At 40.5% G+C, this 15,974-nt stretch overlaps 1 protein-coding gene across 1 annotated transcript; it reads right to left on the bottom strand.

Annotated features, from left to right (window-relative positions):
- Positions 1-8,953: 8,953 nt before the first annotated feature.
- Positions 8,954-15,719, bottom strand: LOC140391896 (ras-like protein family member 11A). The gene is made up of 4 exons (XM_072476921.1): positions 15,406-15,719; positions 10,827-10,883; positions 10,657-10,733; positions 8,954-10,343 (listed from the first exon to the last, which is right to left on the bottom strand). The coding sequence occupies exons 1-4, from the start codon at positions 15,524-15,526 to the stop codon at positions 9,876-9,878; spliced, it is 723 nt and encodes a 240-aa protein (XP_072333022.1). The 5' UTR covers positions 15,527-15,719; the 3' UTR covers positions 8,954-9,875.
- Between the last annotated feature and the right edge of the window lie 255 nt (positions 15,720-15,974).

The following is a 15,974-nucleotide window of genomic DNA, read 5'->3' as shown; positions in this document are numbered from 1 at the left end:
ACATCAGCCCGCCGCTGCCGCACCGCATCGCCGGCAACCTCGGGGCCAACTGGAAGATATTCAAACAGTGCTTCCAGCTCTTCCTTGAGGCCACAGACAGGGAGGACGCCTCGGATACCAGGAAAATTGCTCTCCTCCTCTCCACGGCCGGAGACCATGCCATCCACATTTACAATTCTCTCACCTTTGCGGATGATGAAGATAAAACAAAGTTCAAGACGGTCCTCCTCAAGTTTGACACTCACTGCAGCGTAGAGGTGAATGAAAGTTTCGAGCGCCATGTGTTCCAACAGCGTTTGCAGGGTAAGAATTAACCTTTCCAATCCTTTCTCACGCCCTTCCGCATCCTTGCACAGTCTTGCAGCTATGGGCCCACATCCGACTCCATGATACGCGACCAGATTGTTTTCGGTGTTCAGTCGGACCCCCTACGACAGCAACTCCTCAAAGTAAAGCAGCTCACCGTAGCGACCACCATGGAGACCTGTGTCTTACATGAAAACGCCATGAATCGGTATTCCCACATCCAAGCGGCTGAAACGGCGCGGCAAGGTCCCCACGAGGCGGAACGGGTCCAAGCGATTGAGCAACTCCAGGGCCTCAGCCTGGATGAGGGCAGCCATTTGCGCACTTTTCGCGGACTCCCGCGCTTGTGCGCACCAAACAAGGGGACGGCAACGTCAAAGAACGTAATGCGCAGGCGCGCACCACATACGACCGCACCGCGCATGCGCGGTGGCGCAGCGAATGTACTGACGCTGCGACGTGCGGCAACTGTAGCTCTGCCCATTTAAAACGGCAATGCCCTGCTAAATCTCGACAATGCCTAAGATGTGGCAGACTTGGCCACTATGCTGCCTTCTGCCGAGCAGCTCAGCCTGCCAATTCATATTGCTTCAGCCAGCCTCGCAGGAATGTCCGGGCAATTCAACCCACGGTCACAGAGTCCGATGCGGACCTCCCACACAGCAGTAACACCGAGGACCCGATGGCGCCTTTTCGAGTCGGTGTTGTGACAAAAAACAGGCTGTCCCCGAAGCAAAGACACCAGCCGCTGTCAGTATACAGCATCGATCCAGACGATGAGTGGTGTGCCACCCTGACGGTCAACCAGAATTCATCGCCCACCTCAGAGACTTAATTTGTGAACTTTGTGGACTTATGGACTTTCTGATTTGTTCTGTTCTTCCGTTTGATCGTTTACATGGTTTGTATATAGTGTTCATCTCGTTATTCTTGTGACATACTGTTTTTCTGCACCAGGCACCTTCCCATGTAAATAGCTTAGTTCTCATGTACATAGTCCTGTGAACATTTCGCACACACGTAGTCAGGGACATTCTCACCATACACTATTTATTGCCACACAGGTACATTCTTTTATAAAAGGGGGGATGTCATAATATACACCAGTATATCATGGTGCAGACCCACACTGATGGACACACAGTGGACCAATCACCACACAACACCACAGCCAATCACCAGTTAGAGCACACGCACGATAAAGACAGGGGGCATCAGAGTTCCCGCTCATTTGAGCTGTAGCTAGCTAGGTGGACAGAGCTCACAGCCTGCAGCACAGACATTCACCATGTGCTGAGTGCATCGACTGGTTAGGACAAGGCAAAGGTCTTTAGTTAAAGCTAGTATTGTGTTAACCCACAGTCAGAGTATGTTACAACAGTTAATGATTCAATAAAATAGTGTTGCACTATTACAAGTGTTGGTGACCTGTATGTGTTCCACGGATCCAGAGCACCCAACACAGCACAGATCACTACACAATGGTTCTTAAAAGTACATCAGTTGAAGGTGCATTTGAGCAGCACAGACACGTGAGAAACCTTTTAATTATTTCAGGTATGCTATTACAAGTATACTTACAGCATTCAGCCTCAGTAAGATCCAAAATACTGTTCATACAAAGGAAGATTATTTTTAGATTTAGCTCTTTCACCTGGCTTCCTTTTAACTCTGAGCATTGTAGTAGGTAAAATATCTCCAAATGAAAAGGTTAAGAGATTTGTATCCAACTTTTTGAAGCTTTATTTGAGCACTGCTGAGACAAACCCCTCTGGGAACAATACAGTGGAAAACATTTCAAAGCAGACCATGTTTTAAATTTGAATCCTGGTCTTTAGTGACAACATTTTCAGGCCTACATAAGTCAGGAAATTTCACTCATCCTGGCTCATTGGTAATTATGGTGACAGGAGATTTCTCCCTGCACCATTTTTAAAAAACATTGAGAGTTAGACCAAAAAGCAATATCGATAATATCTGCAGAGAAGATTGAAAGGAGAGTGGTCCCAACCAAAAAGGATACAATGAATATAAGGGAGAGGGGAGGCTAATGAGAGGAATATTGTAATTTACACAAATAATAATCTTAAAGTGACCAATAAACTGATCTGAAAATAAACCCTTAGTGTTTGTCTTCCGGTGTCAGTAATTACTATTATTGTAACTGACTGAAAAGTAGGAAACAGCATGGGTTCAATTCCCTGGTGGCGGGATTTGAGCCTATTTCACCAGTGCATTTGTCTAGGCCTCTAGATTACTAGTACAGTAACATCTTCAGTAAACCTCTTCCTAGCTATGGAGCATTGGGGCAAGTTGATAGTACTCTTATTGCAATCAATGCACCTCTGTATTGCTGAGCCTAATTGGCGACCACAACAATTTGCTCCTCTCCTCTGCCAATTAAAAGTGGTGCACAGGGTGCACTTAACAAAGGTGAGGATGAGCCGGTTATTTGAGGGGGTGGAAGATAGTTGTGAACGCTGTGGGAGGGGCCCAGCCAATCATGGTCATATGTTCTGCTCCTGCCCGAAGTTGGAGAGATTATGGGGGTCGTTTTTCAGCACCATATCGGAGGTTCTACACGTGGTTTTGGAGCCGGGTCCCCTGGAGGCCATATTTGGGGTGTCAGACCTGCCGGAGTTGCAGATGATGCTGGGGCAGATGTCTTAGCCTTCACCTGATTGCTCGTAGGCAGGTCCTGTTGCGGTGGAGGTCAGCTTCTCCCCCTGTACTTTGGTGTGGCTAGGGGATCTAATGGAGATCCTGGGCGGGAGTCTCCGACCCCCCGCCTGGGGGGGGTGGGGGGCGCGCGAGTCCCGGCCCGATGCCGGCTGCCGTATTCTCCGGTGCCGTTTTTGGGCAGGGATGGGATTCTCGCCACGCCATTCGGGGTCCATTGACAGCAGCCCCCCCGGCAATTCTCCGGGCCCCGGTGGGTCAAGCAGCCATCCGATTTTGGCCAGTCCCGCTGGCGTGAATCACTCAACTCATGTACCGGCGGGACCTGGCAGGTATGTTGGTGGGGGCGGTCCTCGGGGGGATCCAACCCTCGGAGGGGCACCCACGGAGGCCTGGCCCACGATCAAGGCCCACCTATCTGCGAGCGGCTTGGCCCAAGGGGGCACTTCTTCCTTCCGCACTGGCCCCTGTTGGGCTCCGCCATGGCCGGCGCGGAGAACAGAACCCCCTGCACATGCTCCAAAATACGCCGGACGGTCTGTGCATGCGCAGAACCACGCCGGCGGTTCCGCGCATGTGCAAGATCACACCGGCCCTTTGGCGCATGTGCGAATTTCTGCACTTCGAACTTTGTTTGCTGTAAACAAAATTGTAATTGAAAAGAAAAACCGTGTAGAAAAGGGTAAAGCATCATGAAATTCTTGGGTACAAAAATATTTTTTTCTCAGCAAGGGGTATTAATGTACAAATAAAAATGTATTCAACTAAATTTTCGTGAAAAGGATATCAACAATGGCAGATCACAAAAACTGGCTATTTTCTTCAGCGCAGCACAATGGTGAAGAGGGACCGTCATGTTCAAATTTATGACCCTTAACTTGCTGCTGTTGAAGCTCCTTATAAATCTACAAACCAAGACTAAATAAAAATATAACAAAGGTCCTTACTCAGCCACCAAATACCAACATTCATTTTCATGATTTATCTTGGGTCAGAAGTGAGCTACAATAATCATATCCAGCCCACTCGTTAGTTGTTACACAGGGATGCAACCACTGCTTTGAAAAGTTGGATATTCTTGGATTACCATCACCCCTAAAAATGTCATTCTGAGGCAGCACGGTGGCGCAGTGGGTTAGCCCTGCTGCCTCACGGCGCCGAGATCCCAGGTTCGATCCCGGCTCTGGGTCACTGTCCGTGTGGAGTTTGCACATTCTCCCAGTGTTTGCGTGGGTTTAATCCCACAACCCAAAGATGTGCCGTGTAGGTGGATTGGCCACGCTAAATTGCTCCTTAATTGAAAAAACTGAATTGGGTACTCTAAATTTATTTTTAAAATAATTTTTAAATAATGAATAAATATCATTCTGGAACGTACTTTTAAAAAAATTTTTTAGAGTACCCAATTATTATTTTTTTCCAATTAAGGGGCAATTTAGCATGGCCAATCCGCCTAACCGGCACATCTTTGGGTTGTAGGGGTGAAACCCACGCAGACATGGGGAGAATGTGCAAACTCCACACGGACAGTGACCCAGAGCCAGGATTTGAACCAGGGTCCTCAGTGCCATAGTCCCAGTGCTAACCACAGGCCACGTGCCTCCCCCTTTCTGGAATTTTTTTTGATAGATTTGAATAATGTTAAAAATGCATTTTTTAAAACATTTTTTTCAATATTGTGGGTTTTGTAAAAAATATATACAGAGCACATAAAAGCATAATATCCTAATCTTTGTCTTTGTAAATGTCAATGTTATTATTCATCTAAATGGTTTTATTCACAAGCCTCTACAGCCTCTCAGTCAGTGTGAACATTTCAGGTGTAATTTCGCTAAATAAATCAACCTTTGCTTTATAGCATAATGTATACACACTCATCTTTTAAATTAAAGTTTTAGATGCAATTAATATTTTCAAAATTTAGAAATATTCTTGTAAATTTATTGCATTGCATTTTAAATAGCAGTGACTAAAATTTGAATGTTAAATCAATATATTGTGACATGATTTGAAGTATTTATAAATATTTATATCACAAAAATCATTCCAGAGGTAATTTATCACCAGTGATTTATGTGCCTTTGGGGTGACATGAATTACTTCAGAATGCTTGCATGTCACTTTATGGAAAACATCAGTGAATGTATTTAGTCAATTGACCATGCAACAGTTAACAGGAGGATTATCAAAAATTGGATATGAAATAGAAGGCTGCAATCTGAACATAAGGTTCATCTAATATCATGAACTGTAAGATTAATTTATCACCTTGAAATTGGACAGAAATTGTTGCCTCAAGTGATCTGGAGTACACAGAGACAACAAAAAGGGAAAACAGACACCCAGACCTGGATTTCCTAAACTATAGCTTTAATGAACTGGAAATGGCTGGCTGAAAACTTCTCAACAAAACTTTATTCATCCCTAACAGCCTTTCTTTTTAAAAAGGTGCATAAAATAAAAGCTTTTGGGAGCTACAAAACAAATATTCGGCATTTCTAAACCCAAAACATGGCAAATTGCTACGTGTGCTGGGTAGAATGCACAATTTGTATATATAATAAATAAAATACATGGATTGAATTTATCTATCAATAGAATACCGATTGTATGTGGAGATGGTGGTGTAGTGGCACTGTCACAAGACTAGTAATCCAGAAGCCCAGGATTATGCTTTGGGGACATGGGTTCAATTCCCACCAGAATGGCTGGTGAAGTTTAAAAAATTCAATTAATAAATCTGAACTGTAAAGCTTTTTTCAATAATGGTGACCATACCAACTATCATCAATTGGTGTTAAAAATTCATCTGATTCACTAATATCTTTCAGGGCAGGAAATCTCCTATCCTTACCTGGTCTCATCTACATGTGAATACAGCAATGTGGTCGACTCCCAGCTTCCCTCTGAAAAAGCCTAGTAAGCCACTCAGCTCAAGGGCAATTAGGGATTGGAACAAATGCTGGCCCAGCCAGGCGACACCCACATCCGATGAAAGAAAAAAAATTAAATTAAGATAGGATTAATTCTGAATTCTCATTTTTTGCATCTTTTGATTTATTCTTCGTACTTCCAGCATATACATAAATGATGTATAAACATGTTTTGAAAGAAAATGTAAAAATGAACTATATTAATTTAATGGAAACAGCATGTTTCCACTTTGAATATAAAAGTAATAAGAAATTTCCATATAAAAATAGAAGAATGTTTTTATAACAAATCTTACGATAAACAATGTATTACCATAATTTTCTCAGTACGAAGTCTTACAACACCAGGTTAAAGTCCAACAGGTTTGTTTCGATGTCACTAGCTTTCGGAGCACTGCTCCTTCCTCAGGTGAATGAAGAGCTCTGTTCCAGAAACACATATATAGACAAATTCAAAGATGCCAAACAATGCTTGGAATGCGAGCATTAGCAGGTGATTAAATCTTTACAGATCCAGAGATGGGGTAACCCCAGGTTAAAGAGGTGTGAATTGTACCAAGCCAGGACAGTTGGTAAGATTTCGCAGGCCAGATGGTGGGGGATGAATGTAATGCGACATGAATCCCAGGTCCCGGTTGAGGCCGCACTCATGTGTGCGGAACTTGGCTATAAGTTTCTGCTCGGCGATTCTGCGTTGTCGTGGGTCCTGAAGGCCGCCTTGGAGAACGCTTACCCGGAGATCAGAGGCTGACATCGAAACAAACCTGTTGAACTTTAACCTGGTGTTGTAAGACTTCGTACTGTGCTCACCCCAGTCCAACGCCGGCATCTCCACATCATAATTTTCTCAGGAAAGCCCTCTTTAAGATAAACTTTAACTTGAGGTAAGTAGAATTAAGACACTTTATCAGCTCTTGATTCTCGTGATTTAAAAAAACCTTCTAGAGAACAATCAAAATTCATCCTCGCAATATTTGAAACAATATGTCACAACCATACAACCTGTTCCTTGAACCAGAGGCATTATTTATAACTTATGGTGTAGATATACCATTCAAATGGGTTTATTTAGAGCATAATTATGTTTTTTGTGAAAATAATCATTTGAAACCACAAAGTGGGGCATGATGATTAGCCTTTTATCCTGAAAATAGAAACACAGCTATTCCTTTTCTTGACAGAAGATTTTTAGGTTTTTCCATGATACTGCAATTCAACTGGAAAAGATTGGGAGCTGCAAACGACATGCATGTGACTGATGCTGACCCCTGCTCTATTTTATGGGCTTGCGAGTTATTTGATAGCTGAATATAGTGCAGTCTGACCTTTTGCAGAAAAATACCAAATGTTTTTGTCGTATCATTACAGTAGCTATTAGGAGAAAATATTTGCAGGTAATTGCAGTGAATTTGTGCATTGAGAACAGTGTATAATCGTTATGCTTTCATCGATTTTTCCTTCATGCCTCTGAGAGCCTTTAAAATCTTTTTGTAGCTATTGAATGTCTGGCTTTATTGTGATCAACACTTTTACCAAACAATTATGTGAGTTAACTCGTGAGAATCAAAATGCTTCTCTGGTTTGCCAACAGCACCCTGTTAAAGTCATTTTTAAAAAAGAATAACTAAATAAATTATTACCAAGAATAACTAAATAAATTACCAAGTTTCATCCAAAATGTTTCTTCACAGTAGAAGACATAAATTACATTCGAGAAATACAGGGTAACCAAGGGGATTAAGAATGAGGAACTTATGGTCATTAATATCAGTTGAGAAAAAGTATTGGAGAAATTTAAGGGATTAAAAGCTGACAAATTCTCAACACCTAATGTCCTACATCCAAGGATTCCTAAAAAAGGAAACTGCAGATATTTAATGCACTGGTTATGAATTTCCAAAATTCCCTAGATTCTAGAACAATCCCAGCAGATTCAAGAAAGGAGGAAGCAAGAACTACAGGCCAGTTGCCATAGTTGTACAGATCTTTGGTGAGGCCATATTTGGAGTACTGTGTACAGTTTTAGTCTCCATGTTTAAGGAATGATTTGCTTGCATTGGATGTGCCGCAACAAAGGTTCATTAGATTGGTTCCTGAGATGAAAGGGTTGTCTTATGATGGGATGGTGAATAAACTGGGCCTAACTGTCTGGAGTGTAGCAGAATGAGAGAGCATCTTATTGAAACATGCAAAGTTGTGAAGAGGGTCAATAGGGTATATTCTGAGAAGTTGTTTCTCCTGGCTGAGGAAGCCTGAATAAGGGGGCACAGCCTATGGTTATAGGGCCGATCATTTAGAATTGAGATGAGATTTCTTCACTTAAACGGTTGTGATTTGTCAGAATTCTCTACCCCAGAGGGTTGTGGAAACGTCATCATTGAATATATTTAAGATTGGGATAGACAAATCGGAGGTCTCTCAAGGAGTGGTCAGGAAAATGGAGTTGAGGCAGATTAGCCATGATTGTATTGAATGGTAGAGCATGTAGTTCACTCCTTATACCAAGTACAATTTTACATTTGCCTCTGTTTCAGTGTTTGTTTTATTTTTCATGACGCATTACAATATTTCACTGGATCAATAATTTATCAGTTAATCTGTGAGCCTTTGACTGAGAATATATATTTACTCCACAAGTTAATGTTCTTGCAGTAATTTCTCCAGTCCAGTCTATCCACCCAATGAACATTTCTAAGAAAAACTTGACTGCCTGATGTCAAGCACAGCAAGGGACGACCACATCACTTGAAGCCTAACTTGTAGTTTTGACCAATTGTCAAAATAGATTTGACCAATTGTCAAAATAGAAAATGAAATTGCACTGCAACTCATTTAAGTAAATTGTTTTTTGTTTTGTGATTATATCAGAATTAAAATCAATACTTCATTCCCTTCTGACAAAAAAAATCAATAGCACTTGAGAATTACTGAACTTCCAATATGTTCATTAATTAGTATAAGAATAAATCTAGAAACATTGTACAAACACCATTATGCCAATATAGAAATGAACATTTTCTCTTTAGTCACAAGAATAATAATAATCATCTTTATTGTCACAAGTAGGCTTCAATGAAGTTACTGTGAAAAGCCCCTAGTCGCCACATTCCAGCGCCTGTTCAGGGAGGCCGGTATGGGAATTGAACACGCGCTGCTGGCCTTGTTCTGCTTTACAAGCCAGCTTTTAGCCCACTGTGCTAAACCACTTTGTATAAAATACAGTAAAATGGTATCATCTACAACAAGCACAATGCTGTGGTGCGATCAATAAAACTCATTCCACATAAATGATTGACTGTAACATTGAATATTTTTCATCAAAAATTTTAAATGGGAGTTGACAAAAATTGCATTTTCTCAAACAGAATACAAATTATCTTGTAAATGATCATAAAATTTCCAAGGCTAATTACAATTTCAGACAACAGAGGGACTGTCGTGACGTCTTGCACCCTATCGGAGTATCCAAACCCTATAAAATCTGTCTTAATTACACTCCAGTCTCCTTCAATCTTTAACTGTTTTTAATTATTTTGTGACTGTGCCATTCTCCCAAGTCCACACCATACTTTCAGCAGAAATGGCTTCTCCCTTCACAAGTTACTGCAAGACTCAATAGAGCAGTGCTGTACAATGAAGACGCTCTATTACACCTAGAAACTCATTACTGGCAACACTGGAAATGCTATTCTTACCATTTTCAACACAAAAGTTATTCACAAACAATGAATAGCTACATTGCTGTTGCAGAAATTATATGAGCTTTGGGAAGTAAAGAGATATTCACCTTTCCTCAAGCAAATCCTGCTCCATAACCAATCACTAAAAAAAAATCTACATTACTCTATCTTCATTTAAAGCTACTTTTACAGTCTTGAGGGAGGAAAACAGTTCACAAAAGTCAAACTAACAGTGCAATTGCTTGTTATCCATTTGGCTGGATACTTAAGATCAGCTTCATAAAGTGGCACCAGATTTCACTTTGGAAGAAAGAGCCTGCTTGAAGCGTCGTTTTAAATCTTGCATGTTTGGTGACTTCGGTCGTGGAATAATTGATCCTCTTCGTTTTTCTCCATTATTGTTCATATGTAGTTTGCTCACCTCTTTGTAGACATGCTGAAAAACATCATACACGTCCTCATAGTTTTCTCTGGTGGAGATTTCTAAGAATGTTGTCCCGAGTTCATTTGCTAATTGGATTCCATCATTGGTCTGAACTTGTCTGGCATGCAGTAGGTCACTCTTGTTGGCAACAATGATTACAGGCACCTTTGTGTCAGGGTACATTCTGCGGATATTCTGGTACAGGGGACGAATCAGTTTGTAACTGTTGTAGTCTGTTATTGAATACACCAAGATAAAGCCTTCAGCCCAATGAATACACCTGGAGACAAGGTCAGGAAAACGTGCACACTCTCCCTGAACCTAAACACAAAAAACATTTATCAGAAACTGCCCATTTTTTAGATAAGCAAATTTAATGCCAAAGAAAAATTATTACCATTCTATGACTGCAGAACTTGATTACTTTTCTTATCTTTTTATTTAGAAAAGTTTCAAATCAAAACTGAAGGCTTTGATTAAATTAGCCTTCTTGCTAGTTACAAATAAATTGGAAATACGAAGAATGGCTTATCCATTATTGACATCAAGTAATCTATGTTTTTTCCCCCCTGATAACCTCATGTTTTTATCCCACATTCCCAAAGATGTAACAGTCAATTATTTTAAACAATACCTGGACACAAGGTGTATCTTGCACTTGCAGTGAAAGCTGTTCGCCTTCAATATGAACTAGTCTTGAATAAAGATTTCCTGTGAGATAAAAACAATGATTTGTTAGAAATTATTTATTATCCATTCAATTTTAATGTTCAGTTTTGGTTAAATGGTTTAAGAAATACACACCTGTATTTGCTTCATAATCCCCAATAAATCTCTTTGTTAAGAACCGAACAATCAGGGCTAGAAAGAAAAAGAAGACGCATTACTATTTCAATGTCATTCCTGTTGCAGCCATTCGTTTATGTGCATTTGTGAAATGATAATGTTCATCAAAGACACCAGAGAGACACAGCTGCTTTTCGATCCAGTAAGTAACACAAAAAAAGACTAAATTAAAAACAAATTAATTCGGCAGCCCTTTAAAACAAAAGCAGCTTCGATACTGGGTTTCTGACACACGAGATCTGCCAGTTCCAGTTGATGTAATCCTCAAGAAAAATTGTCAGATTCACTAAAGCTGGCCATTGTGATTAGCTCTGTTATTACAGGAACTTTTCACCATTGCAAGCCGCTGGTACTACTATGGCACAAAACTGATAAAACAATTGAAAATTAATCAGTTGCTAGGATGAAGAGGAACAGCCAGAGGTCAAATCTACATGGTCCATCTTAGTCAGATATGGGGCATTTGGAAAAATTTACCGTAGTGCAGAAATATTACGTAGTTTAAGTGTAGCATAATGTGATATGCTTTGCCTTCTTATTTTTTTCAATTAAGGGGCAACTTAAGTTTAGCCAATGCACCTACCCTGCACATCTTTGTGAAGGTGAGACCCATGCAGACATGGGGAGAATGTGCAAACTGCACACGGATAATGACCAGGAATCGAACCCAGGTCCGCAGCACCATGAATCAGCAGTGCTAACCACTGCGCCACCCTGTTTTTGTTTTATTATTAATGTGGTGCATAAATGTTCTATAGGGCTGCTTATTCATGCACTTTCCCACATATTTGTGTTTTAATAATTTGGGGTGGTTCTGCAGAGTAGCAAAATGTTTGAACCCAACTGTTGGGAAGAGCTACTTTATTTGCGGTACACCTTAAATTATTTATTTCAGAGGGATTAAGGCTGGGATCACTGTAATAAAGGAGGAATGAACACAATGTGTAAAAGTTATCATAGCTGTTTATAAGTATAACCAATATACACTTACATAGTTCCTTTAATACAGTAACGCATTATAATCAGGTCAGGTTGTGTGAAAGAGTTCAGCCCTGACTTACTGTATCAAAGTTGGAGATCACTGATCTAGTTCACTTGATCTCTGTTGATGATCTCACCGTTTTTAACTGAAAGTGACTTCAGTCTAAACAGGAAGTTACTGTTAAACTAACATAGCTCTGCACAGTTCTGAAGTCTGAAGATATACCAGTTTCAGCTGAAGAGTAAAAGATCATAGCAACGTTTTTCTCAGTGAAAAGAGGATTACCTCTGGCTCTTAAAATAAGTCAGAAGTCACATTAACAACAGCAAAAGGATATCAAATCTCAGTATTTTCTGATTGTTCCTCATTATTAACCAGGGCAACATTTAGCTTTGGGATTGACCAGGGTGGACCACAATGATTTATTGTGCCCCGATGCATCCTATATTTTTTTCTATTTTATCGATCAGCAAACTGGAAAGAAGGATTGATTGGGAAGGAAAAACACAACAAACTCATGAGCCACTACTCGCTCCTAAATAATAGGGGTAATTTTCTGTAGCAAGAGTGCAAGAATTACACCATCAATCAGATAACAAACCTCCACAGGCACAAATATACAGTCTTTTAAAATAATTAGCCTCGTAATTGGCTCATTCAGAAGAACACAAATGGCAAACATTTAATTTCAGCTAACTGCACCAGTATTTTAAAGTCAAGGCAAAAAATCCTCACGTGGTTAATATTAAATAAGAATTAAAAAGCCTACCCATTGCCTTGGCCAAGATGAAGATTATGTTTGTGTCAAATCTGCTCCTACCACCATTACCCGAATCTCAATGATTTTTCATAACTTTGCCAAAAATACTTATAAAGGGAATTCTACTCACACTGGATATACACAATAGATGTATTTATTGAAATTCATCACTATTTAGATCATTTCATTTGTGCATGTGTATTACAAACCTTTTGAAAATGTCTTTGGTATATATGGGAATACCTCAAAGCAAGCAAAGGCCATGTGGGAAAGGGAACATTTTCATTCACTTAATTTATACTGTCATGTGAGAGTATCTTTAAGAAATAGGTGTTTAAGAAATGTACCTTTAAGAAGTGTGTGGGTGGAGCTGGGCTGTCTGTCAGCTTTTTACTTTCATTTTAGGCTGTTTGCTGCAGGGTGTGTTTTAGTTTTGTTTTTAGTGTTGGAGCTGAAGCCAGACAAAGCAGGTGTACTGCTGTTCTCTCTGCCATGAAAATACTATCTCTTGATCATTTGGTAAATTCAGAATTATAAATGTTCTCAGTAGTGAATGTAAACCTGATGTGCTTCTGTTAAAAGGTGTTTCTTTTGTCTTCTTGATGTTGTTTGGGAAGTTATTAAGGATTACTTAGCGTTGTATTCTTTGGGGGTTGTATTTGAATTGATGGTTGCTAAGATGTTCACTGTATGTTTTAAAAAGGTTAACTTGAATTCATGGAATAAACATTATGTTGCTTTAAAATATACTTTGATTTCTGCTGTACCACACCTGTAGAGTGGGCCATGTGCTCCCCATACCATAATCTATTAAAAGTTGTGGGTCAGGTGAACTCCATGATACACTTTGGGGTTCTCTAAACCCTGGCCCATAACAATACCCACGGACAGCATGAACACTGCCAACTTATTAAAAACACAGGAGATGCAAGTTGGTATTAAGACTTCCCTCTGCATTACTCTTGCAATGTAACACAGTCATAACTCCGGAAAGAACCCCCTTAATCCTATTCCAGCTGGTGCTTTCACTTTACACAGTGTCTCTGTTGTCTTTGAAAGTGAAGCTACTAATTAATACTGATACCACAAGCAGTTTTAAGTTGTTGACTCCCATACACTAACAACTGCTTAGGTAGACTATGCCAACTTCTTCCATACATGTCCTCCATTCAGCTGTTTAATCCTATTATTTAATACGATAAATGAAGGGTTGAGTTAGCACAGCAATTATGACAAAATGAAAATACTTTATGAATATTAAATATATCTGAATTCTACAAGGACAGGTGGCCTTTAATTTGCTAAATTATGATTTCTGTAGATACACATCCTTGAACCCCCAAATACACATGCATAATTAAAAGCACAAGCCAAGTTCTATTAGGTGGTTTGATTCCAATGTGATTTCCAATTCTTCTCAATTACTTTGACCTTAGAATGCAGGGTTGGAGAATAATTCCCTTTTTTTAAAAAAAAACGTGCTCATTGAACATTTGTGGGCACGCATTCATAGCACATACACTTTTTTAAAAACTGTCCAGTGGGCGAATTTAATTGTTTAAAGAAACTTCGAACAAACGCCTACTGAAAACCAGTAAAACTGCATTTCACAGCAAGCTGGATCTCTTTGCATTGGAACGGAACACAACAGCTATCGAAGCAGGATAAAGGTACTTTTATATGATGTAGGGAGTTCTCCCCATATACAGGCCTTCAATCAGTCTCACTAAAAACAGGTTATATGATAATTAACCCATTGCCGTTTGGGAGACCCTGCTCTGTGCTAATTGGCTGTCACAATTTTTGACATTGACAACCGTGACTTCTTTAGAAGTACTTCAGTGGCTATGAAGATGTCCTGACGCTGTGAAAGACCCAACATGAAACGGAGTCTTTTTTCTTTGGCCAAGCCTTTGATCACCTGTCTTAATATCTTGGTGAATAGCTTACTGTCAGATTTTCTCTGAATAGCTCCTGCAAAACACCTCGAGACGTCTCACTGCGTTAAAGGCACTATGTAAATGCAAGATGCTATTGTTTTGTTGCCACCCACTTCTAAGACAATTCTTACACAATCCATGATGACACTTGGCAGTGTAAAATTAGCCACTCTATTCTCTTCTGGCAGTAAATCTCAGAGTCTGTCCTCAAAACTACATTTTCAATGGACCCCATTATCCTCCAGAGGAAACGAATGACAGGCTTCAAATATCACAGAACTGTTGCGGCGCAGAAGGAGGCCATTTGGCCCATCCAGTCTGCACGGGCTGTCTAAAACCAGCATCATGACTTAGTGAAACATAAACAGGGGACAGCCATCCTGGGAGACACGGTTTGACACCGGACTGCACTTGTCGACAATGTCAAAACTCTTTTCTAGGGCACCAGGGAGCTATAATCCTATTCCATCTGTGTGGGCTGATTTTAATCCTAAATTTCTGATATAAAGGATTTTATAGATTTAGTAATAACTGAGTTTTAAAGCAATATAAATTGAAACAAATTACGGAAGAGGAAATATAATTTTAGAATGAAATGCTCAATAGAGGAATTATAGTTTTGGTGCCACAAAGCAATCGCTTCGATGTAAACCAGGTCCATCAAATATTTGTATTTATGTCCATCCGGTGAGATTACACGGTTCAGTTACAATAGTGAAACACAACTTTCCAGGTGAAAATCCCCATATAAATGACCGTTGCTGTGACTGAGAATACTGATCTCTCCCAAAGCAAACAGTCCATCGATACAATGGACAGATGTGCAGCTTTTCCCAGTATAAAACATGCCGTTACCTGTTTTCCCAACCGTGCTCGACCCTAAAACTGCGATCTTGACGTCTCTGTTCATCACACTATCGCATGATTCGGGTATTGGAACTAAGAGTAAGTTCGTCGACATATTATAAAGACGCATCGGTCCTTTCCAGTCTGCAACCGACTGGGTGGAATTTCAGGCAGCGGCCGATCCGACTCAGCCGAGGGCAAGAAGTCAACGCGGAAAGTCTTCTTTCAAACAGTTTAGATTTCCAATCTGACCAGCAACTGACAAAGCAGCCACATTCATTCAACGCGGCTTTACTGCGGCTCTCTGCTGTTTCTCTGGGACTGTGGAGTCCCGCAGCTCCTTTCACTTCATATACTGAGTCTAGTGGGCGAGCCCCCCTCCCACCGCTCACACACACCAATAGAGTTCCACTGACGAACGCATCAACGTAAATGGCCCGAATACGTCCGTCCGCAGCGACATCTTCACATTGTCTCTGTCTCGGGTTAAAGGGGAGATTGAGAGCTGCATGAAGTGCACGCTGAACACTAACAAATATTTTCATTTTCACTCCTTCGCTTTACTCCAACGATCCCCC

This window comes from Scyliorhinus torazame, chromosome 15 (genome assembly GCF_047496885.1).
Source record: "Scyliorhinus torazame isolate Kashiwa2021f chromosome 15, sScyTor2.1, whole genome shotgun sequence".
Taxonomy (NCBI): domain Eukaryota; kingdom Metazoa; phylum Chordata; class Chondrichthyes; order Carcharhiniformes; family Scyliorhinidae; genus Scyliorhinus; species Scyliorhinus torazame.
The sequence above is the reverse complement of the archived record's forward strand: the minus strand, read 5'-3'. Positions and strand labels throughout refer to the sequence as shown.

Coding starts and splice junctions, on each gene's coding strand:
- LOC140391896 (XM_072476921.1), bottom strand. CDS start 15,526: ATGCGTCTTTATAATATGTCGACGAACTTACTCTTAGTTCCAATACCC. Junction 10,884..15,405: donor GAGCACGGTTGGGAAAACAG/GTAACGGCATGT, acceptor TTTTCTTTCTAG/CCCTGATTGTTCGGTTCTTA. Junction 10,344..10,656: donor AAGATACACCTTGTGTCCAG/GTATTGTTTAAA, acceptor TTTTGTGTTTAG/GTTCAGGGAGAGTGTGCACG.